Here is a 20,603-nt window from a genome sequence, read left to right as displayed (position 1 = left end):
AATCTGTACTCCCATGTTTGAGAAATGTGTTATGCTTAGGGATTTATAGATGCAAAATTTACATATATTTGCCTTCCTGTCTTGCCTTGCAAAGAGGTTGTTCTGGGCACCTCTCAGCTAGCTGCATCTAAACAGATACTGTATTCTCATTCTGTAGATGAAGAGCTAGTGATACAAAAAGCAGGAGGAAGAGCAGAAATAGCAGCAACAGCAGCAGCAGCAGTTCTGTTACTGTTCCCCAAATGTGGCAGCAGAGACATCTCATAGTAGATTCTGTGCTGTGGTACAGGCTGCTGTCAGCCTGTTTTCTGAGACATATATCACGGGACTCTTTTTCCTTTCAATAACCCAGCAAAGAGATTATAATGAGAGCTACACAAGGAAGGAGATCTTATTTAATCTTTATATGTAAACATAGTACTATATAAATACTAGTAATTCACTAAGAATTGGCTGTCTCTTACAACAGAATAATTTTAGCTCTTTCCCTTTAGATTTTATAAGTGCCGATTTTTGAAAGGCAAAAGCTTAATATTATAAATTTTTATTTTAATTGTCTTATGATCAATTGATAATTCATCCCAATTTTCACTTATGGTTTGATGTCCAGGTACCATCGCATCTAATTATGACTACTGCAGACATATTTCAGTCCTCATTTGCTTTGTGTCTGAAGGTTCACACATTTATTCAATGTGTCCTTGGTGAGCACACTGAAGTGCCAGGCATGGTTTAAAGTAGTAGGATTATATCAGTAATAAGAATAAATGAAGTCCCTGTTCTTATGGAGTTTACTGCCTAGAGGGAGAGTCAGACATTAAGCAGGCAGTAAAAAAATAATATTAATACTAATATAATTTCTTATAATGGCAAAAGAACAAATGCTATGGAGAAGCATTGGCATAAACATGGCTAATGGGAAAAGAGTGATTGAGAAAGAGTGATCTACCTTAGAGGACATGAGGAGGATTTTCCCTAAAGAGGTAAGATTTTTTTAAGAAGTGAATGATGGAGAGGCTGCTATCACAAAAAAATTACATTTTAAGAAGAAAGAAAAGAACCCGCACAAAACCCTGATGTAGGAGCCTGAGCAGTATGTGTGAGAAACAGAAATAAGATTGGGTTTACTTGGATCATAGAGGGTATGCTAAGATAGGCATGAGCTGGGACAAATGAGGTAGGGAAGAAGTGGACCAAGAAGCATGTGGTGGGTCCAGTAAAGTCATGTGATTTCATTCTAAGTGTTACCCAAGATGAACTGGTCAGATTTCTGTTTCTGGAAGGACCCCTTCTCAACAGAAAATGATTATTGAGGACAGGAGCAAAAGCGGAGAAAACAGTTACAGGATAACTCAGGAATTACTCAGGAATTAAACTTGATTGTATACAATCTTACTGTCGCTTCAAAAAATCTCTTTAGTCCAATGAGCAACATAATAGTAATATATTAGTTCGGTCTTCTAAGACTTCTAGCACTAATAAAGCATTTTATTCTGATGACAATAAATATAATTTTTCTTGATAATGTTTAACATGATCTATTTTTTAAAAACCATTCACCCCACAATATGTTGCTATGGCCTGAAGTCACCCTTCCCCCCACCCCCTGTTATATCACAGGTTAAAAGATCTCCCTGTCTTAGCAAAAACATGATTTTAAAATTTTAAGATTGGTAAAAATTGGGATGTACTTTCTCTATAAAATTACTTATTTATTGAATTTTAGTTTTTTTTTCCAGTGAATTCAATCTAGCAGTAAGCTAGGCTGACCTATATATACCAGTTCCATTTGCTCCTAAGTATCTCTTTACATTTAAATTTTCTGATGCTTTGCAAAGAAAAAGTATAGAAATTCTCAAAAAGATACTGATGAAAAAATATATGTACTTTAAAAATTACAAGTAAAATTAAATGGAAAATTTTACAAAGATAAATCTGTTGAAGAATAATCATATCATCTTGGTTTTAGGGCTCATAATTTTCCTCATATTCAAGTTTCTCACAACTGAAAAGCAATGGAAGAATTTCCAAATCTGACAAGAGAATTCTGCAGAATAAATAGTATTGTCATATTGATGGTACAGTAGATAAGAAGAAGAAGAAAAGCAGGAGAATGAGAAAGATATAAGGAGAGAGAGATGTCTCAGATAGTGGATCTTATATTCCAAGCCAAGAAGCAATGAATTGATGCAAGTTCAATACTATTAAGCATAAAAAAATAAACTCTAATTTACCATTGCGGCCGTTCTGCTTTAAAGTATTTGCAGAAAGCTGGATAGTGCTTCCATGGGCAATATTTTCTGGAAATTTTAGGTCTTCTAAGTTTCCTTCTGTGCTCAGCCTTGCAACTTCTAGTTCTGTTAATAACAAAGAGATCCAACATACATTGAGAAACATGACAAAGTTACAAGAATATTTCTATAATCAAAACACTGGAGTTCTTGTTCTATTTTTCATATTAAAGAAGTTCAATCTTTAAGAAAATATATTATCAGTGATTTCATTTTTTTTCAACATAAAGCAAATAAAAACTTGAAAAATCATGTAAATACTACAAATGTATCCATAATATATTAGTCTAAATTTTAAAATTCAAACCTAAATCTTATTACTTTGTCACTGGCCTTTGGTTAATTTTCAAAATACTATCTTTGCTTTATGAATTAAATAAAAATCCTCATATTGGAACTGTCGTGTCAAATCATTATTGATCTCTATTTAAAATTAATAAATATAAAACAGATTTATCAAATGTCCTGATATAAAATCATCAGTTATGTCTGAAACCACAATAAAAACAGATGTATACTCTTTATAAGCCAGATAATATAATTATCAGTTTATCATCTTTAATCACATGACTTTTTAGAGTATCTCATTCACATGTAAAAATGACTTATACTTGTGCATTAGGAGAAAAATACTAAATATTACAAAGCATGCATAGATAAATACATATGTAAAAATTCTAAAAATGAACAGACCTCCCTGTAAGCCATCCTAGAATGATATATCCCATATATCCCATATCAGAATGTCCTAAGAGTTTAACATACAGGACTTTCAACCTGATTAACCTGAAAGGTTGACACTCTTTTCATCTGAGTGAAAGAACAACTTATCTCTATTGAAATAAATTGTCATTTATATGGGGTGCCTGGTATAATATTTTTCTCTTCCCTTTCCTGTTATACAAGGGTCTCTGGACCTTCTGTATAACAAAGGCCACTTACGAATATTGTCTGTGTTCTCCCTGACAATGTCAGTCTTCAAAAGGTTATCAGCCAGCACAAAGGCACTCTCCTCCACTGTGTCAAGCAGCATGGTGGCTGCACGTAGTTGATCACTTGTAGTCAGGTCTCTCCAAGCATTCAAAGCTTGTGGCTGAAGGAGGTTGTTAACTGTCTCGACCATTGCCTATGAGAGGAGGGACAGAATGACAGAGGTCTCTAGTGAACCCACATAGCTGTCAGAAATCCAGGTGAACATGTTGCCCAGCAAGCAAGGATCAGCGGTGCGCATGAGCTCACTATTGTCCCAGCCTCCCCTGTGACATGCTGCAGCAGAAGCATTCATTATTTTTTTTTCTGTAAAACCCTCTCTGAGACTTTGCAAGACAAGAAAAAAACCTGTTTCTTGCTTTGAAGGACAACAAATAGTCATACTTGCTCCACAAAATCAACATCACAGGTTTCAATAACACTGTGATCACATAATTAAATGATCTGGCTGGGGAAACTGTTTACAAGTAATCCAAACAGATATTTTTTTTTTCCCTAAAGATCACCATAAAACTGGAGATTGACCACAATCGAGATGGAAAGGATGACTATAAACATGATAGTATAGGAATTCCTTCCTAGAGGTTAAAGACTCACTGAACAAAAACCTTTCTTTTCTTCTTTCTTTCTTTTTTTTTTTTTTCATTAGTCAGCTAGTAAAATGTCAGAATGGAGAAAATATCAAAATATACATAATCCCAGGGTTATGTATGTATGGAGAGAAATTTTCTTCATGCTGTTTACTATTAGGGAGGGGAATAAATAGTTTGATTTCACTATACCAATGGACCTCAGGTGTTTTTTGTTTTTTGTTTTAATCAGCAGTGGGTTCATCCATATGGAAAGACAAGCACCACATTTCTCCTTGCTTCATCCAAAAGAATCATCTCTATAGTTAAAACTTACATTTCTCCTGTGGTTTGCTTTATGCTGTAGGTTACAAAGAAAACACAGTTCTCCCAATAAGGTATTGAATTTCATTCAAACCCAGAGATTTGCAAAATAGAAAAATATAACACCTGCAGTTTGAAAGGGATCATCTCTGAACCTATTCACTATAAAATATGCCTCTAATCCAGAAATAAAGTTAAATAAACAGCCAACACAGACATAGTTTCTAGTCTGCATGTAAGTGTTTTAAAACGGGACTCACGTTATTGACACCTTGGCAGAGGGATTGGGGGAGATGGAGACATATCCTTTACACTGCAGAGTTTTCTTCTGGCTGCTGTTTTCATAGTAACCAAGTAACAACTGTTAAAAATTCAGCTTCATAATGAAACACCTAGGCTGCCAATTAACACCCGCTTCAAAAACTAATTTGCCTTTTGATAAAAGTTGTTTTTCTTGATATTTTCCCAGCTACTCCAAGTTCTGGCCCAAAATCAACATTATTGGACTTCTGAGTCAAAGAGTCTGAATCACAACTTGAGGACTTTGCATCACACTAACAAACCAAAAACATCCGTCATTTATTCAAAGACTGGACACTTTCACATAGTGTGCTTAGCTCTGGCATTTGTTCTGGGTTTAAAGCATGACCTAGTAGTAATCAATCAAAAGTATTTCTGGATCAAAGCAAAACTATCTGCTTTCCAGGAAGTTCTCGTAGGGGTAAGGCCAAACAGGATATGCCAAAAAAGAGATGCCAGATAGAAAAAATCTCTCTACACACACACACACACACACACACACACACACACACACACACACACACACGCACTTAGATGCTTTCTGAAGCCATCACCCTCTTGAGTGAAAAGAAGTATTTTTTATGTCATCAAATGATTCTCTGAATTCATTAGCAATGCTCTGAACCTCCCCCCCTCCATGCAACAAGAATTATGTCTCTCTCTTTTTTTTTTTTAAATGGAAAGCTATTTTAGCTGCTAATAATCTTTTTTTTTTTTTTTTTTTAACTGGGGATTGAACTCAGGGGCACTTGACAACTGAGCCACATCCCCAGCGCTATTTTGTTTTTATTTAGAGATAGGGTCTCACTGAGTTGCTTAGTGCCTTGCTTTTTGCTGAGGGTGGCTTTGAACTCCTGATCCTCTTGCCTCAGCCTCCAGAGTCACTGGGATTACAGGCATGTGCCACTTCGCCCGGCTAATAATCTTTGTGATTATTAAGTATTCTTCCATTTATTAATTGAAATTTTAAATCAGGGAACTTCATTGAGGATAAGCATTTCTGTTCTGTCCTTTCTTGTTTTTATTTAGTTTATAAATGGTGAAATGAGAAAAAAGGAAAATAAAAAATATGGTCAACTTCAACAGTGATCTCCAACAATGTCCTAAATAATTTGTTCCAAGATGAAATGATGAAACAAAGAAAATCTTAATGGACTAGAATGGAGATTAAACCAGCAATCAAAAACTTCTCAAAAAGCCCAGGAACTGATGGCTTCACTGGTGAATTACAGAAAACATTTAAAGGAGAATTATCACCAATTCTTCTCAAACTCGCCTGAAAACTTGAAGACAAGGAAACACTTCTAAATACATTTTATGAGGATAGCATTACTACCTTGATACAAAAGCCAAAGACACCTCCAAAAAGAAAACCACAGGCCATATGAAAATACAGATGCATAATTCCTCAATGAAATACCAGCAAATCAAACCTAACAGCGTATTGAAAGGATCATACAATTATTAGCACACATGATTATCTCTGGGATTAAACGATAGAGTTTAACATTTAAAATGATATAGTTAACATAAAATGATATAATTCAATATTCAAAAATCAATAAATGTGATATGCTGTGTTAGCAGAATAGAATATGTCACACAATTGTTTCAAAAGATGAGTAAAAAAATTCTGACAAAATTCAGCACTTTTTCATGAGAGAAACAACAAACAAGGAATAAAAGAAACCTACTTAAATAAAGTAAAAGCCACATATGAAAAGCCCTTAGCGAACATCATTGTCAACCATGAAAATGTGAGAGCTTTTCCTTTAAGATCAGGAACCAGGCAAGCATGGCATGCCCACTTTTACCACTTCCAGGCAACACAGTACACTTGAGGTATTATGTCGGCCAACAAAAAGGAAATAAGAGCTCTCCAAATTGGAAGTGAGGAAGTGAAATCATCTCTGTTTGTAGATGACATGATCTCTATATGGGAAACCCAAAAGCTTCCATTAAAAAAAAAAAAAAAGACAAACAACAAAAATAAAGTACAACCTGTAAAAACTGATAAGCAAACTCAAGAACCTGTTTACAACAGGCTGCTTTATCTTGAAAAAACAAAAACAAAAAAGTGTGCCTGTCAACTGATACCAGTGAATCAAATGCACCAAGTTATTAACGTATCTAAGTTTCACAAAGCTATTACTTATCTTAGTTTTGCAGCTAAAAAAGTATAAGGTCCATAGTTAAAAAAAAATCTGAATACATTCTCAACAATTATGTCCTCCCCAATAAAGCATTGTTTGTAAAAAAGCTTTCAATGAAATTTATATTAAAGGTTAAATAATTTCCAAATTTGTTAAAGACACAACATTAAAATGTAGTCTAACATCTAAGATTTAATGGGTTTTGAGATAACTTGAAGATTCATTTAGCCTTCTTAAAAAACACCTAGCCATGATTGTTTAAATATAATTGCAAGGATGTGTTAGCACAAAGATTAATAGCTACAATCAGAGTGTGGGATTTAGAAATGCATCCATGGAAGTTGTACCTGGACTCTGCTTCTTGTCCAGCTATGTGATATTGGACAAGTTACTTAACTTCTCTGTACTTCATCTATAATACAGTGATAAGACAATCAATGTAAAAAGGTGCCTGGCTTATATAAGTGCTCAAGATGCAGTCTTATTTTTACTTTCACTTGACATCATAGTCCAGTGGGGCATCTTCACAGGTGTCATCACTTAATAAGCACAAATCATATCTGATAAACTCAAAGTGATATCTGTAAAGAACTACTCTTGTACAATGCAGTCTTCAAACTTGACCCCTGATACAGCTTAACTACCAAGGCTACTACATAGCTGAATTTTTAAGAACAGAAGAGTGGTGGCTTGAACTAACTGAGGGTCCATCTTAATTCTCTAATGAATACAAATGCCTTAAGCTTTCTAAAAGTGGCTGGTGTGTCTCTGTTGCCCACTAATTGAAAGTCTAATTGACTTTAACTAACACTCACAGCTCCTCAATAATAAACAATAACCAGATTCGATTTTCTTGAACATTTATGTATTTGTTATTTTATTATAAATGATGACATCTGGTCACAATATTTTTTTGTCTTTAAAACGAGGTTGATTTCCATTTTATTTGGTTATACAGATAAAAGCTTAAATGTATTGCAACCCTAAGTTGAATGATAAAGGTACAAGGAATTTTATTAAATTTAGAGCAGATATGAGAACATCACTTTAAGGCCCAACAATTTTAACTCATTTCTGTTTTCTGCCTTAAATTTTTTTCCTGATCTAAAATTTTGTTATAAGATGGAAGAAAATAAGGCTGGTCCTGTATTTATCTTATGGAACTTTATATTGCCATCACAATGCCTCAAACCAGAAGGGAAAAAAAAAAATCACCTGATGATTTTAACTTGTACAGATTAAAATAATCCAAAATTTTTTGAGGTAAATTTAACCAGCACTATCCTTACCAGAAACTAAATATTAACTAATTTGTTTATCCTTTGTAGAGCACTTGAACCTAAATAAGATATGGACACTGGAAATTTACATTCTACTTCTGCCAGTAAATTTCTGTGTGCTTTATGATAAATTATGCTTTCAACAATATGTGAACCTTTCGAGAAATTAAGGCTTATCATATTTTAAATTCAGAGTGGATAGTGATGGATATTCCCCAGCTCATTACATAGTTTGCCTTCTAGCCTTTAAGTACATTAAGCTATCTCAAAAAAAAAATCACGTATAAATCAGAAAGATTCAGAAGTCATTTAGAGGGCACATGGGATCATGGACGAAGCATATCCTTCTAAACATGTATTAACATTACACAACATTATTAGAATGCTTATCATTAAATGCAGACCTTAGGCAAAGTCATTTGAATTGTTTAATTCATTTGGTATAACTGTGGTGTGTTTGTTAAGAACACTTTATAATCACACTTTATGAATTTTATTTATTTTGAGGTACTGGGCATTTAACCCAGGGGGTGCTCCTCTGCTGAGACACATCCATGACCATTTTATATTTTTTTGTAAAAGGCCTCATGTTGGACCTGGAATTTGCAATCCTACTGCCTCTGCCTCCCAAGTCCATAAGATTATAGCTATGCGTTACCAAGTCTGGATCAAGTTTTGTATATTTTAGAAGAGAAAATTCACTCATTTGTTGTAATTACTATGAAAACCTTTGGGAGGAAAATGGCTACATATTCTTGCAATGGCAACTTTTGTAATTATTCCAAGAGGATAAGTTTGTGCAATAGACTAAAATTCCTTAGAAAGAGTACACAAAGAATCATTGCTGAGAAACACATCAATGACACTTATTACTCAGGTGAGCAGTAAATCTCCAACTGGAGGAAAAGCAGAAGAATCGCCTGAGGAATTTAGTTGCCCTGCTTCCTCACTTGAAAGCCACAACAATAAATAACTCAATGCAAGTAATGAGCTGTGAAATAATACAAGACTTCAGCATCACAGCATTTTTCTGAAGATAAGCTTTTTAATCATGACTTCATTCAGGTTTTAACTCCAATATCACACGCTCTGAGACAGCACCCATTATTAGAGAAACCTCCCTACCCTGAAATCTCTTACCTGTTTTATTTTCTTTGCAACATATATTACTCTCTAAAGGTATCTCATATGTTTATGTGACTTTTTTATAACCCTCACTGGGGTGAAGGCAATCTTCATGAGGGTGGGGATTCTGCCTCCTTTACAAGGACCAAAAACATTGTTAATGACTTTTTGTTGAATGACTTGCCATTCAATGAAAATTCATAGTTAAGTTCAAATTTTTTCCAATTTCATACCAGCAGGAAAAATAAATCTCTGAAGAGATTGGTTTTATAAGAGCAAAAAGGAACCACAAAAAATAAAACCTATTAACTAGCCATATTTCCTGACCTGTTCTCAGTTTGGAGATTTAATTTAAATTTAAAGTCTCTGTGTCAGTTTGTTTGGGCTGCTATAAAAAAAAATACCTCAGCCTGGCTAATTTACAAACAATGTATGTTTATTTTTCATAATTCTTGGGACTATGAAGTACAAGGTCAAGGCATCAGCAGATTTAGAGTTTAGGGAGGTCTCACTCTTTGCTGCCTCACAAGATGTAAGAGAAACACTCTGTCTCAGGCATCTTCATAAGTCCCATTCATGAAGACTCTGCCCTTGTGACCAGGTCAGTGCCCAGATGTTCCACCTCCCAACACCACCACACTTGGTAGTAAACTTGAACATATGAATAATAGGGAGACACCCAGACCATAGTAAGCTCCCATTTTAGTGATTATTTATCTTTAATAGAATGATCCATATTTTGTGTCTGGGTGTTTTCACTAGACTTGATGTCCTTGGGGAGAGATGGTGTTCATTTGTGTTTTCCCACAATAAATGTCTCAGTACATTTGCAGAACTCATTAATTCTCACTATCAAAGCACAACTTACTTTTATTATAAAATCCTTAATGAACTTATATACAATAAGAAAACAGAAAACATCGCTTTGATTTCTGTAACATTTTGCCATGTCTCCCAAAAGTGGGAGAATAAAATGTTCAGATGTCACCATGGAGGGAAAGTTGGAAGACTGGAATAGAAGGAATGAAGAGAATAGGAGCTGCAATGAGGAAAATTTGAACCAGTTACTGCAAGGAACATAAACCACTATGCTTAACAACATATTGAAAAAAAACTGAATGTACCAGAATATACCAAAGTTAATTTTCACCGTAATTCAATAAAATTTTACTAAATGTGTATGATGTGAGAAGGACTAAAGAAGGCACTGTTAGATGAGGTTAGAAATGAAAACAAAACAAAAATGGAGTTTTTTTCTTTAATTTTCCTGTGCTCCAAGGAAGGAGGTGAACCCAAAGTAGAACTACAAACCCACATCATGTGGTACTTAAGGGAATAGATTCTTCCTAGGGAGGTCAATGGCATTTGCTTTTGAGTTGAGCACTAAAGGGTGAATATACTTTCCCTAAACCTGAAGAGGAAATTGGAAGCTAAGAGACATAATAGGCAAGTTAGGAGCAATTATATCATATGTATAAAAAAATCAAACTAATAAATTGCTGGCATACTTTTGAAAAACTACCTAGTAATATAAATTATATTTTACTCTTTACTTCAACATCCTTGTTTTTCCATATGTCCTCCTGAATGCAACATCTCACCCCCCCCCCCATTTTGGTATTAGAGATTTAACCCAGGGGCTTTACCACTGAGCCAGCCCTTTATTTTATTTTTTAACTTTTTGACACAAGATCTCAATAAGTGCTTAGGGCTTCCCTATGTTGCTAAGGCTGGTCATGAATTTGTAATTCTTCTGCCTCATCCTCCTGAGCCGCTGATTACAGGTATGCACCACCATGCCCAGATAAATGTAACATTTTTATCAATACACATAATCATACTGGACAACAGGTTTTGCTCTAGTAAGTTTATAGTTATGTTTTAAAATTTTTCTTCATGTCTAAGTCTTAGGATATGTTGAGGAAGAGGAATATATCTTCAGGTCTTCTTTGCTTTTACCTCCTGCTTTCTGACCATATATGTGGTCATATGCCACACAGCAGCATTTGGGTCAACAGCAGATCACATATACCATGTGGTTCCTTAAGATTATATCACCAAGGGGCTGGGGATGTGGCTCAAGCAGTAGCGCGCTCGCCTGGCATGTGTGCGGCCCGGGTTCGATTCTCAGCACCACATACAAACAAAGATGTTGTGTCCGCCAATAACTAAAAAATAAATATTAAAATTCTCTCTCTCTCTCTCTCTCTCTCTCTCTCTCTCTCTCTCTCTCTCTCTCTCTCCTCCTCCCTCTCTCACTCTCTCTTAAAAAAAAAAAATAGTACTGTTCCCCAAGGGCAGTACTCTCTTAAAAAAAAAAAAAAGATTATATCACCAAGTAGTATCTGAGTCCTCCTAGTTTGTATAAGTACACTCTATAATGTTCACACAAGGAGGAAATCAGCTAAGGATGCAGTTTTCAAAACACACACATACACACAAACACAAATGCATAAATATGGCTTACATTAATTAATAATTTAAAAAGAATAACAGAAGTTTTCTTCAAGTATTCTTTGCTATAAAGTTTATCAGTTGAGAATAAAATAAAACAGAGCAAAAGCTTTAAATCATTATCAAATAGGGCATTTTGTACTCCAATCTGGATTTAGATATTGATTCAAATCAAAAACCTAAAGGTCGAATGTTCAAAAAATCTTCAAAACAGTTTATAACTTATAGGTGTTTTATTAGAAGTCAGGTTGAGTGACTAATATTTACACATCTGATCAATAAACCTAAGGTTCATTTTATAAGCACTGTCATTTAATATTATTAAGCATATAAGAACTACTAATCTCTGAACTCCCTTTTATATTACAGTGAAGTACTGGCATTTTCAAGTCTTAATTAAAATTAGATCATATAACACAACTGACCTTAATATAGTAATAAGGACCTTTAACAGAAGAACAAGATTACACTAAAATTCCTTAGAAAAGACTCAACCTCTGAGATCCCTTATTATTTAAAAAGTATTGCTTTTATCAAACTATTGCTTTTAAAACGCAGTTTGAAAGCTGTCATTGAAATCTGTACTGTATTACAGGAACTACATAGAGCTATAAACTTAACTCTACCTTCTTGATAACTTAATATTCATTCAACAAATATTAATTTAACACCTTCAATGTGCCAGTCAGGTTCAATGCACGTAGACAGAGATGTTCTCCCTTCCCTCAATGTGGTAATATAGTGAGGCCAGATAATTAAGTAATTAATTAAACCCAACATGACCATGGTTATAATAATAAAGCCAGGGACAAGTTCTGTATGAGAAAGAATCCCTAAATATGCAAAGTTCAAGTTGAAATTCAATTCTGATCAGAGTCAAGAGGCATAGTATGTACTTATAATCATAGAGGTAAAAGGGAATAGGGAATCTGAAGGAATTAAAAAAGACAAGAAGATGTCCCTGAAAAATTTAAAGTGAGAAGTAATATACATTATAAAAGTTGCAAAAAGCTAATTAGTTAACATGGTGTAGAATCAAGTTTCAAATCCATGCATTCTGGCTCTAGCAATAAAGAAAAACAAAAATTTCAAATACATTTTAAATGATTTGCTGATTAATTAAAGTTGGTGAGAAAAATAAAGATTGTTGCAATGCACAGAAAGTTTGGTAGGCAAAGATGAAGTACTCATTTAAAATGGGCATAAAGGAAAAGGAACAATTTTTTATTCTTAAAATGCTAGTGTATGTGTATGTATTAGGAGAAGACAGAACATGTGGAACTCATGTTCACTTTATTTTGAATGCAAAGAATCTGAATGACATCAATTAGAAAGGTAGAGATAGGCCAGAAGCTTGCACAAGAGGTCTGTTCTTGACATGGTTTAGGCATCATAAATTAAAATAGGCTTATGGAAATCTTTGGTATATCTAACATTATCCATAAAAATTTAATAGGTGGAAAATAATTGATGGCACAGAACCACTAAGAACTGAGATAAAAGTGAAGAAAGAACATTGAACAATGCAGATGAAAGGGTTTCACTAGTTAACATGGTAAAACAGAAGACAAAGAAAAGTTTTCCATCTGTTTTAAAATTAGGGATTGGGGTACAGCTCACTAAAAGAGTATGTGCTCAGCATATGCCAGGCCCTGGGTTCAGCATACAGAACAAATAATAATAACAATAATAAAATAATAACAATCATAAAAGCATCCACAAAGTTCTACTTCTTGAACTCATAATACCTTAAGTTCCCCTCCTCACCTCAACCCTTCCTAAAGGTAGAATAATGTAAAATAAAAAGAAAAACCAAAGAAAGACTGTTTAGAGGAACAAACCATTCCATTTCATGTATCATTTACTAAAAGCAGGACATTTATCCATTCAACAAACATTTCTGGAGCATTTAATAGGTGACCACACTCTTCTATAGGCTTGGGATATATCCTAAGTAATCCAGAGAAGGGGAAAAAAGCATCCTAGAACTGAATATTCTGGCAAGGGAAACAAATAGAGTACATAAGGTTAGAAGATGCAAAATGTCATGTAAATTAAAATGAAAACAGACTGGATGAGGGGATCTAGAATCAGGGGCATGTTGGGGTAGAGGGTGGTTAGTGATTTTCAACAGTATGATCTACCTCATTGAAAAGGTAACAATTCAACAGACAAAGGAGTTGAGTGAATTATCCTTGTAGATATCTGGAGGAAAACCATTCCAATCAGAAGGAATAAGGTGAATGAAAGTCCTCGAGGGGGAACACACAAACCTTCAAAAGGCATATGTTTTGGGAATAAGGTAAAAGAAAAAAGTAGAAGTAGGGCTTAGCCACATCCACTGAGATGGTGAAGATCAAGAATTCAGTACAGACACGGAAAATTTGAGGTGTCTGTTGAATGACAAATAAAATGTTGAGAAGTTGGCTGAAAAATTAATTTTAGGCTTCAAGAGAGCGGTCTTGCAGGAGTCAACATTTGTGAACCACAGGCATACAGGAGGTACTTATTTAAATCAAGGAGATCACCCAAGTAATGATAGTACAGAGTAGTGGACTAAACTTTGTGCTAGGCGACCTTGCAAGCTTAATGGTTTGGAGAGAAAAGGAGTAACCTGCAAGGGAGACTTGAAATAAGTGCTGATTCAGTGAGAGGAAAAATCAAGTGAGTTATGTTCAGGAGAGTCTATCAAGGAAGAAGAAGTGATCAGCTGTGTTCAATGTTTCTGATTGGTCCAGTAACATAATTTGACCACTGTCCATTGGTTTAGCAGTTTCAAATCATTAATAATCTCAACAAGTATCCTTTCAGTGGTGAGGGCAAAGGCCCAATAAGGTGAATTTAAGGGAGAATGAAAGGAGAGATAATGTCCGGTGTCAAGATTTCTGCTGCAGTGTGGACTGCAAAAATGGGAAGGAGCTTCAACTGACCTGGTAAGATCATTTAATGTACGCTAAGTACAATTTAAAAGGTCCTGAGGACACACAAATAAAAGTGGCAATATTTCCTTCCAAGGAGCTCAGTGATAGAAGAAGAAAGAGACATTAAAATACAGCTCGATAATTGCTGCCACAGAAGGAAACTGAGAGTGTTATAAGTTCACATAAGAGGGCATTCAACCAGACAGAGTGGGACAAAGAATGCTTCCTTAGAGTAATTGACATGTGAAGTGGGTGTTGACAGATAAGACAAGGTTACTGCAATGAAGGGAAGGAGAAAGAAAAGGGAATGTAGAATTAACCCAAGCAAAAAAATACTGTGACTACAAAGACACAGAGGCCTGATCTGCAAGTGCCCCTGTGGTTATCAGTGTAGGATCCAAGGATGAAGGAAAGGATTTACTGTTAAAGGTGTGAGGGATTAGCCAGAGAAGTCAGGCACTCAACATTATAGTGCAAAACATGGACTTTTTTTTTTTTTTTTTTCTGAAAATGCAAAACAGTCTTTGAGTAGTGAAAACTAATGGTCAGATTTGCCTTTTTAAAACATGACTCAGTAGTGGATGGAATGGATTAATGAAATAATCTGGAAGTGTATAAAATAATTGATTAACTATTTTTTTTGAGAATTGACTAAAGGTACTAGCTGAAACTGTAAGAATGGATGTCAGAAGAAAATGAAGTTAACATCCGAACTCATCTTACAAAAACACTGCTTTATGACCTGTTTAAAGTATTTCAATGGCATTCAGAATCTTAAGTCTTTTCCTTAGCCTTCCTACTACTATGTTCTCCTTCAACCCGTTGCTTTAGACATATTGATCTTCTTTTATTCCCAGACTCTCCAACAACTGTTCCCTCAAACACCTTTACCCAGGGTGATTTGGAATACTCTTTGTCTAGGTGGAGCAAGGCTGAGCCCAGAGGGCTAGGACTTAGTTTCACTGTCTTCTCTGATCCACACTATGTAAATTAACAGTTACTTCTAATCACGACTTTAAAAAAAAATTATTTGCACGGTATCTCTGCCATTTTATTTTTATTACTTCCATTGCCTGGTTGATTATTTTCTTTTCCAATCATGAATGAGCCTGCTGAGTAAGGAAAGGAATTGCCCTAATAGCAGAAATCTTATTTTTACTCCTGGATCCCTCCACTGAATCATTACCTAAAAGATAGGAGCTCAGCAAATATTGCCTGATAAAGTGAATGAAGAAATCTAAGTTTTTCTTAAACTTTATTTGCTTATTATCTTTTAAAGAAAATTGATTTTTCTCCAGGTTTAAAAGAACTCATGATAGAAAAGTCTGATTGTTACAGCCCTAAATGTAATATAATAGCCAGATTTCGACATAGGTAAAAATTATGAAAATTTGATAGAACTATGAGATTTATATGTTAATATAGCAATGTTGGTTCACTAACTATAAACAATGTACTATACTAATGCTGGATGTTAAGAATAGAAGAAACTATATGTGCATATGTGTGGGGAGTTATATGGAAGTCTCTGTACTACCTGATCAATTTTTCTTATTTTGTTCCCTTTGTCTTTTTTTAGCAGAGCTGGGGGTTGAAACCAGAGCCTCCTGAATTCCAGACAAGCACCCTACCACTGAGCAACATCATTCACACTCTCAATCTTTCTACAAAGCTTAAACTGTTTTTTTTTTTAATGTATATTACTTTTCAACAAAGGACATGCTTGCAAACACTTAAAAACACAAAAGTATATAAATTAAAACTTTAAAAAATCTATGTACAGAACACCACAACCCCAAACAAAAAGAATCAGTTTTGACTACTTAATGAATCCCTCCAGACTTTTAAATATGTATACATATACACTAGTAAATGTGATAGCTATAATAATGTTTTTATCTGATTTGTTTGCTTTTATACTTTTAGTTGAAAGTATATATATTCTAGCCATATTTCTAAGTTAATACAAGATCTACCTGACACTTTATGTGGCTCAAGAGTACCATATTATTTGTTGTGGTAGTTTATTTATCAGTTTCATCAGCATTAATTTGTCTTGCAGTATAAACCACAACCCAAATCTACCTTGTGATCATTTCAATGCACCTATTGTTTTCCATGGAGGACTGCTATCCTGATCTTTGGGTCTTTCACATTTACCCCCAAAGTTTTTAATCCAGGCAAAGCAAACCACTCTGTTTTCTAATTGTACAAGAAGATATATAAGAAACCCATATAAACCATTGAGGTAAGGAAAATATTATTCTCTGGTAGGATATTTAAAAGGCTGACACTTTTTTTGCTTTGTCAAAAGAGAGTTGAATAACTGAGGAGTTGAATGACTGAAGGAGAGAGGCAGGAGGCAGGGTTGAACAAAACAACTCCAAGGGATCAGCACTTTCACAACAATGCTGGTTGGTGTGCCTTGGAGTTGACAATGCAGAGGTTCTTTTGGGAGGAAGACATATTTATTATTCTATCTTTTGAATTTTAAATCATGTGCTTAAAATATCAGCTATTTGAAAATTACTTAAAAGCCAGATGCAGTGACACATGCCTGTAATCTCAGCAATTTGGGAGCCTGAGGCAGGAGATTTTAAAGTTCAAGGCCAATCTCAGCAAGTTAGCAAGAATCTATCTCAAAATGAAAAATAAAAAAGGCTTCAGATGTAGCTTGGTGGCAATGCATCCCTGGGTTCAATTTTCCCAGTACCAAAAGACAACAAAACGAAACAAAACAAAAACAAAAAACAAACAAACAAACAAAAACTGTGACCAAATCCTTTAGTTACTTGTCTTTTTCCATCTTCCTATTGAAAGATTAACCTGATATGATGACTGGAACCTAAGTAGCCATCTTCTCACCAGAGACCTGAAGCCCATGTGCTAACGATAATGGAGCATAACACAGTGGAAGCCTTGACTCTAATAATTTCATAGTTTTCAAGCTAATACTGGATTGCTTCATCTGCATTTTTTTTAAATTTGTGAAAACTGTCTCCAGTTTGTTTGAAAACCATCCTTAAATTTCTGTTACTCCTTTCTGAACAAAATTTACACATTAGATAAAGGGAAATATAAAAATTATAACTATTGAGAGCAATTCTAAAAAATCATTTGTTTGGTTCCAAGCCATCGTGCAACTATTTTCTTGCAAATTACAATTTAAAACTTCCATTTCTTTTCTGACCTGCACCAGAAAAGCTAATGATAGTTTCAGAAAGTAGGATCTTAAATCTGTAATGCTATCTTTTAATCTTTTTCCTTCTGGTTAGCTATGTGATCATAAAGCTATTAAAGAAATGGTAAAGTAAATTGATGCATATTCTCTTACATTTGCACAGAAATCATATCTAGTTATATTTTATGCATTTAAGTTCTTCTGAAGGTAAACTATATGTTCAGAAAGCAATGATGCATAGAATGGACTTTAAATAAATGGCCTTACATTTAAGTAAGGACTTGAGTTGTGATCTGGAAATATAAATGAGGAAAGAGAATATGAGCTGTTGAAAAGAGCGAACATGTTTTTGTTTTAGATGGAAATATTTTATTTAGAAACAAAATAGTGCTCCCCCCATCACGATCAGAATTACTTTATGAAGCATTCATAAACCATGTCTATACAAAAAGCAGCTGGATCTTTTGCTTATTTATAGAAAAATATGTGAAATGGAAGAGGCAGAAATGAGTAAAGTAGCCATCTCTGCCTGACCTGACACATTCACCAGGGGAATTTTCAGAGATTCCCAGGATGATGTTCTTTCTACGTCAGAGCAGGGTTTCCATCACCTGTCACCTGTCATTGTCCTTTGGAGGTCTTTTGGATTTATGAATTGACCTCTTCAAGCTTTTAAATAATAACTGTATGCTTTATTCTTCTCTCATTACATATAATTTTACTGTCTTTTGATTCAACAATTGCTTTTTAGCAGAAGTTAATGACTACAACTTATAGGAAGTGATTCTTATAACCACTCTTTATATAAAGAAATCTACTCTAGTTTTGTAGATGGAAGTTACTTTCTTTGATCTCAATGTCTTTTAACAATAGGTTAAGGTCCCCAGAAACATGCAGGGTGCAGATTTACATTTTCTCTCTTACTGACACAAATCAAGTACAGATTTATCAAGCTGTGAAATATATTAAGTTCACAGGGTTTTAACAAAGGGTTACCAAACCACAAGAACCCACTGTGATTCAAACTACTTTCAGATGTCCTTTTAATTATATTAAATGAAAGTTTTGGTTGGCTTTGATGCTTATGGGCAAACATCGAAATCTCTTGAAAGAGCTGCTAAAAGTACTCCCTGTTGCTGTAGTTAATATACTACATTGTATGCACACTGCTAGCCAATTTATTCTAGCCACTTTAACAAGGATCTCCAGCCTGACAGGCCACACAGAATTGTATCACAAGTCAAGCAAAGCACAAATCATTAGAGGACTACCAAAGTTGTTTGACATGCACCATGGAGTGCTTTGTCACACAGCCAATTAAGTGACCAAACAAGGAACTTGAAAATACTCATTAATTTCTTCCTAGCAGTATAAACGAGCTTAGAATCCTTCTTGTCTTGGGCACCAAAGGCACACAAGTAAAACTGGCATAATTCAATTTGCACTTTGTCAAAGGTGTAAGTAGCAAAGTTAGTTCACAGAAAGTCTGCACCAATGACACACAAAAAATGAAAGGTATGAGCAAAAATATTTAGATATTATGCATGATAATATAGTAGATTTTTAAATATTAACAAAAAGTTGACATTTCCTTCATCTTTGAAAAGCTACATCAGCATTTCAGAGTAAATTTAGCAGCACTTAGCAGCACTTCCTTCTTAAAATAGGAACTTCAGGAGACACCAGGATCCCATAACCTCCTGCTCCTTCCCTTCCTTGAAGAATGCTCTTCAGTCTCTCTTGCTGGCTTCTTTTCTTCTCTCCCAGACCTCTTAATAGTACATTATGCTGGTGCTCAGAACTCAATCATTTTCTTTCTACACTCATTCCCTGGATGAATTCCTCTAGCACAGTGGCTTTAAATGTCACTCTAAGCTCAACAGTACCAAAGGATTATTTATAGGCTGACATATCAACTGAACTTCAAGCTTGTATATTTAACTGTAATATCTAAATGAACATCTATATGCATCCCAAACTTAACAATTCCCATAGTGAAGTTCTTCCTTCCCTCCCTCCCTCCCTCCCTCTCTCTCTCTCTTTCTTTCTTTCTGTGTGTATGAACCCAGGGGCACTCTACCACTGACCTAGAGCCATAGTTTTTTGTTTGTTTGTTTGTTTGTTTGTTTGTTTGTTTTTTCAAGTGAGACAGGGTCTTGCTAAGTTGCCCAGGCTGCCTCCAATTGGCAAGCCTCCTGCCTCAGTCTCTGCAGTAGATAAGATTACAGGCATGTGCCACCATCCCCAGCTGAAGTTCTTTTCTTATCCCTCTCATATTGGTCATGAATAGTTATCTCAATAAATAATAACATCATCCTTCCAACTGGAAGGACTAAAAGTTTTATTTTATTACAGTTCTTTTTCTCTGATTTCTCACATATAATCTCTTACAAATCCTCTTTGTTTCACTTTAAAAAAAAAATCCTGAACCTGAATTGTTATCTCAGTATGAAACACAAATATGCTAAATAGTGGCATCATTGCCCTATTGGTCACCCAGCTTCAGTCTTATCTGTGCTGCTATAGAATATATATTGTACTTTTTCAAACACATCAGGTCATGCCATCCCTATGCTCAGTAACCAGCAATGATTTACTGGGTCTCCTGGGATAAAAGCTGAAGTCCTTACAATAGCTCTCAGAATCTGGGCCTTGCTACACAGCAGCATTATTTCCTATTACCCTCCTTTCCTTCACTTTGAAAGACCTCCTTAATCTCCAAGAGGCATCTTTCCATTCCAGGAACTTTCTTTTCTCTCTACTATGCTCTCTATGGTTATCTACATGGTTAATTCCTTTACTTCCCATAGTTTTGTTTAAATACTGCCTCAGTAATTAATTTCTTGTTTTCTTGCTTTCTTTTTCACCTTAGTGTTTATCATCATGTGACATATCATATATTTCACATAGTTAGCACACTGTTATATTCCATCACCAGAATTTCACCATAGATGAGAAAGCTGGGATTACTGCCTGTTAGGTACAATGTTCAACTAATAATTCTGAATGTTTTTG

At 34.8% G+C, this 20,603-nt stretch overlaps 1 protein-coding gene across 2 annotated transcripts in view; it reads right to left on the bottom strand.

Annotated features, from left to right (window-relative positions):
- ADGRL3 (adhesion G protein-coupled receptor L3) overlaps positions 1–20,603 on the bottom strand; it is a 788,620-nt gene that overhangs the window by 113,857 nt on the left and 654,160 nt on the right. For both annotated transcript variants that reach the window (XM_081302961.1, XM_081302962.1), the window contains 2 exons: positions 3,234–3,417; positions 2,235–2,357 (listed from right to left, as the gene is read on the bottom strand). In XM_081302961.1, coding sequence (XP_081159087.1) covers positions 2,235–2,357; positions 3,234–3,417 — 307 coding nt within the window. The remainder of the gene's footprint in view (positions 1–2,234; positions 2,358–3,233; positions 3,418–20,603) is intronic.

The sequence above is a fragment of the Spermophilus citellus genome, assembly GCF_964194105.1.
Source record: "Spermophilus citellus genome assembly, chromosome: 8".
NCBI lineage: Eukaryota > Metazoa > Chordata > Mammalia > Rodentia > Sciuridae > Spermophilus > Spermophilus citellus.
The sequence above is the reverse complement of the archived record's forward strand: the minus strand, read 5'-3'. Positions and strand labels throughout refer to the sequence as shown.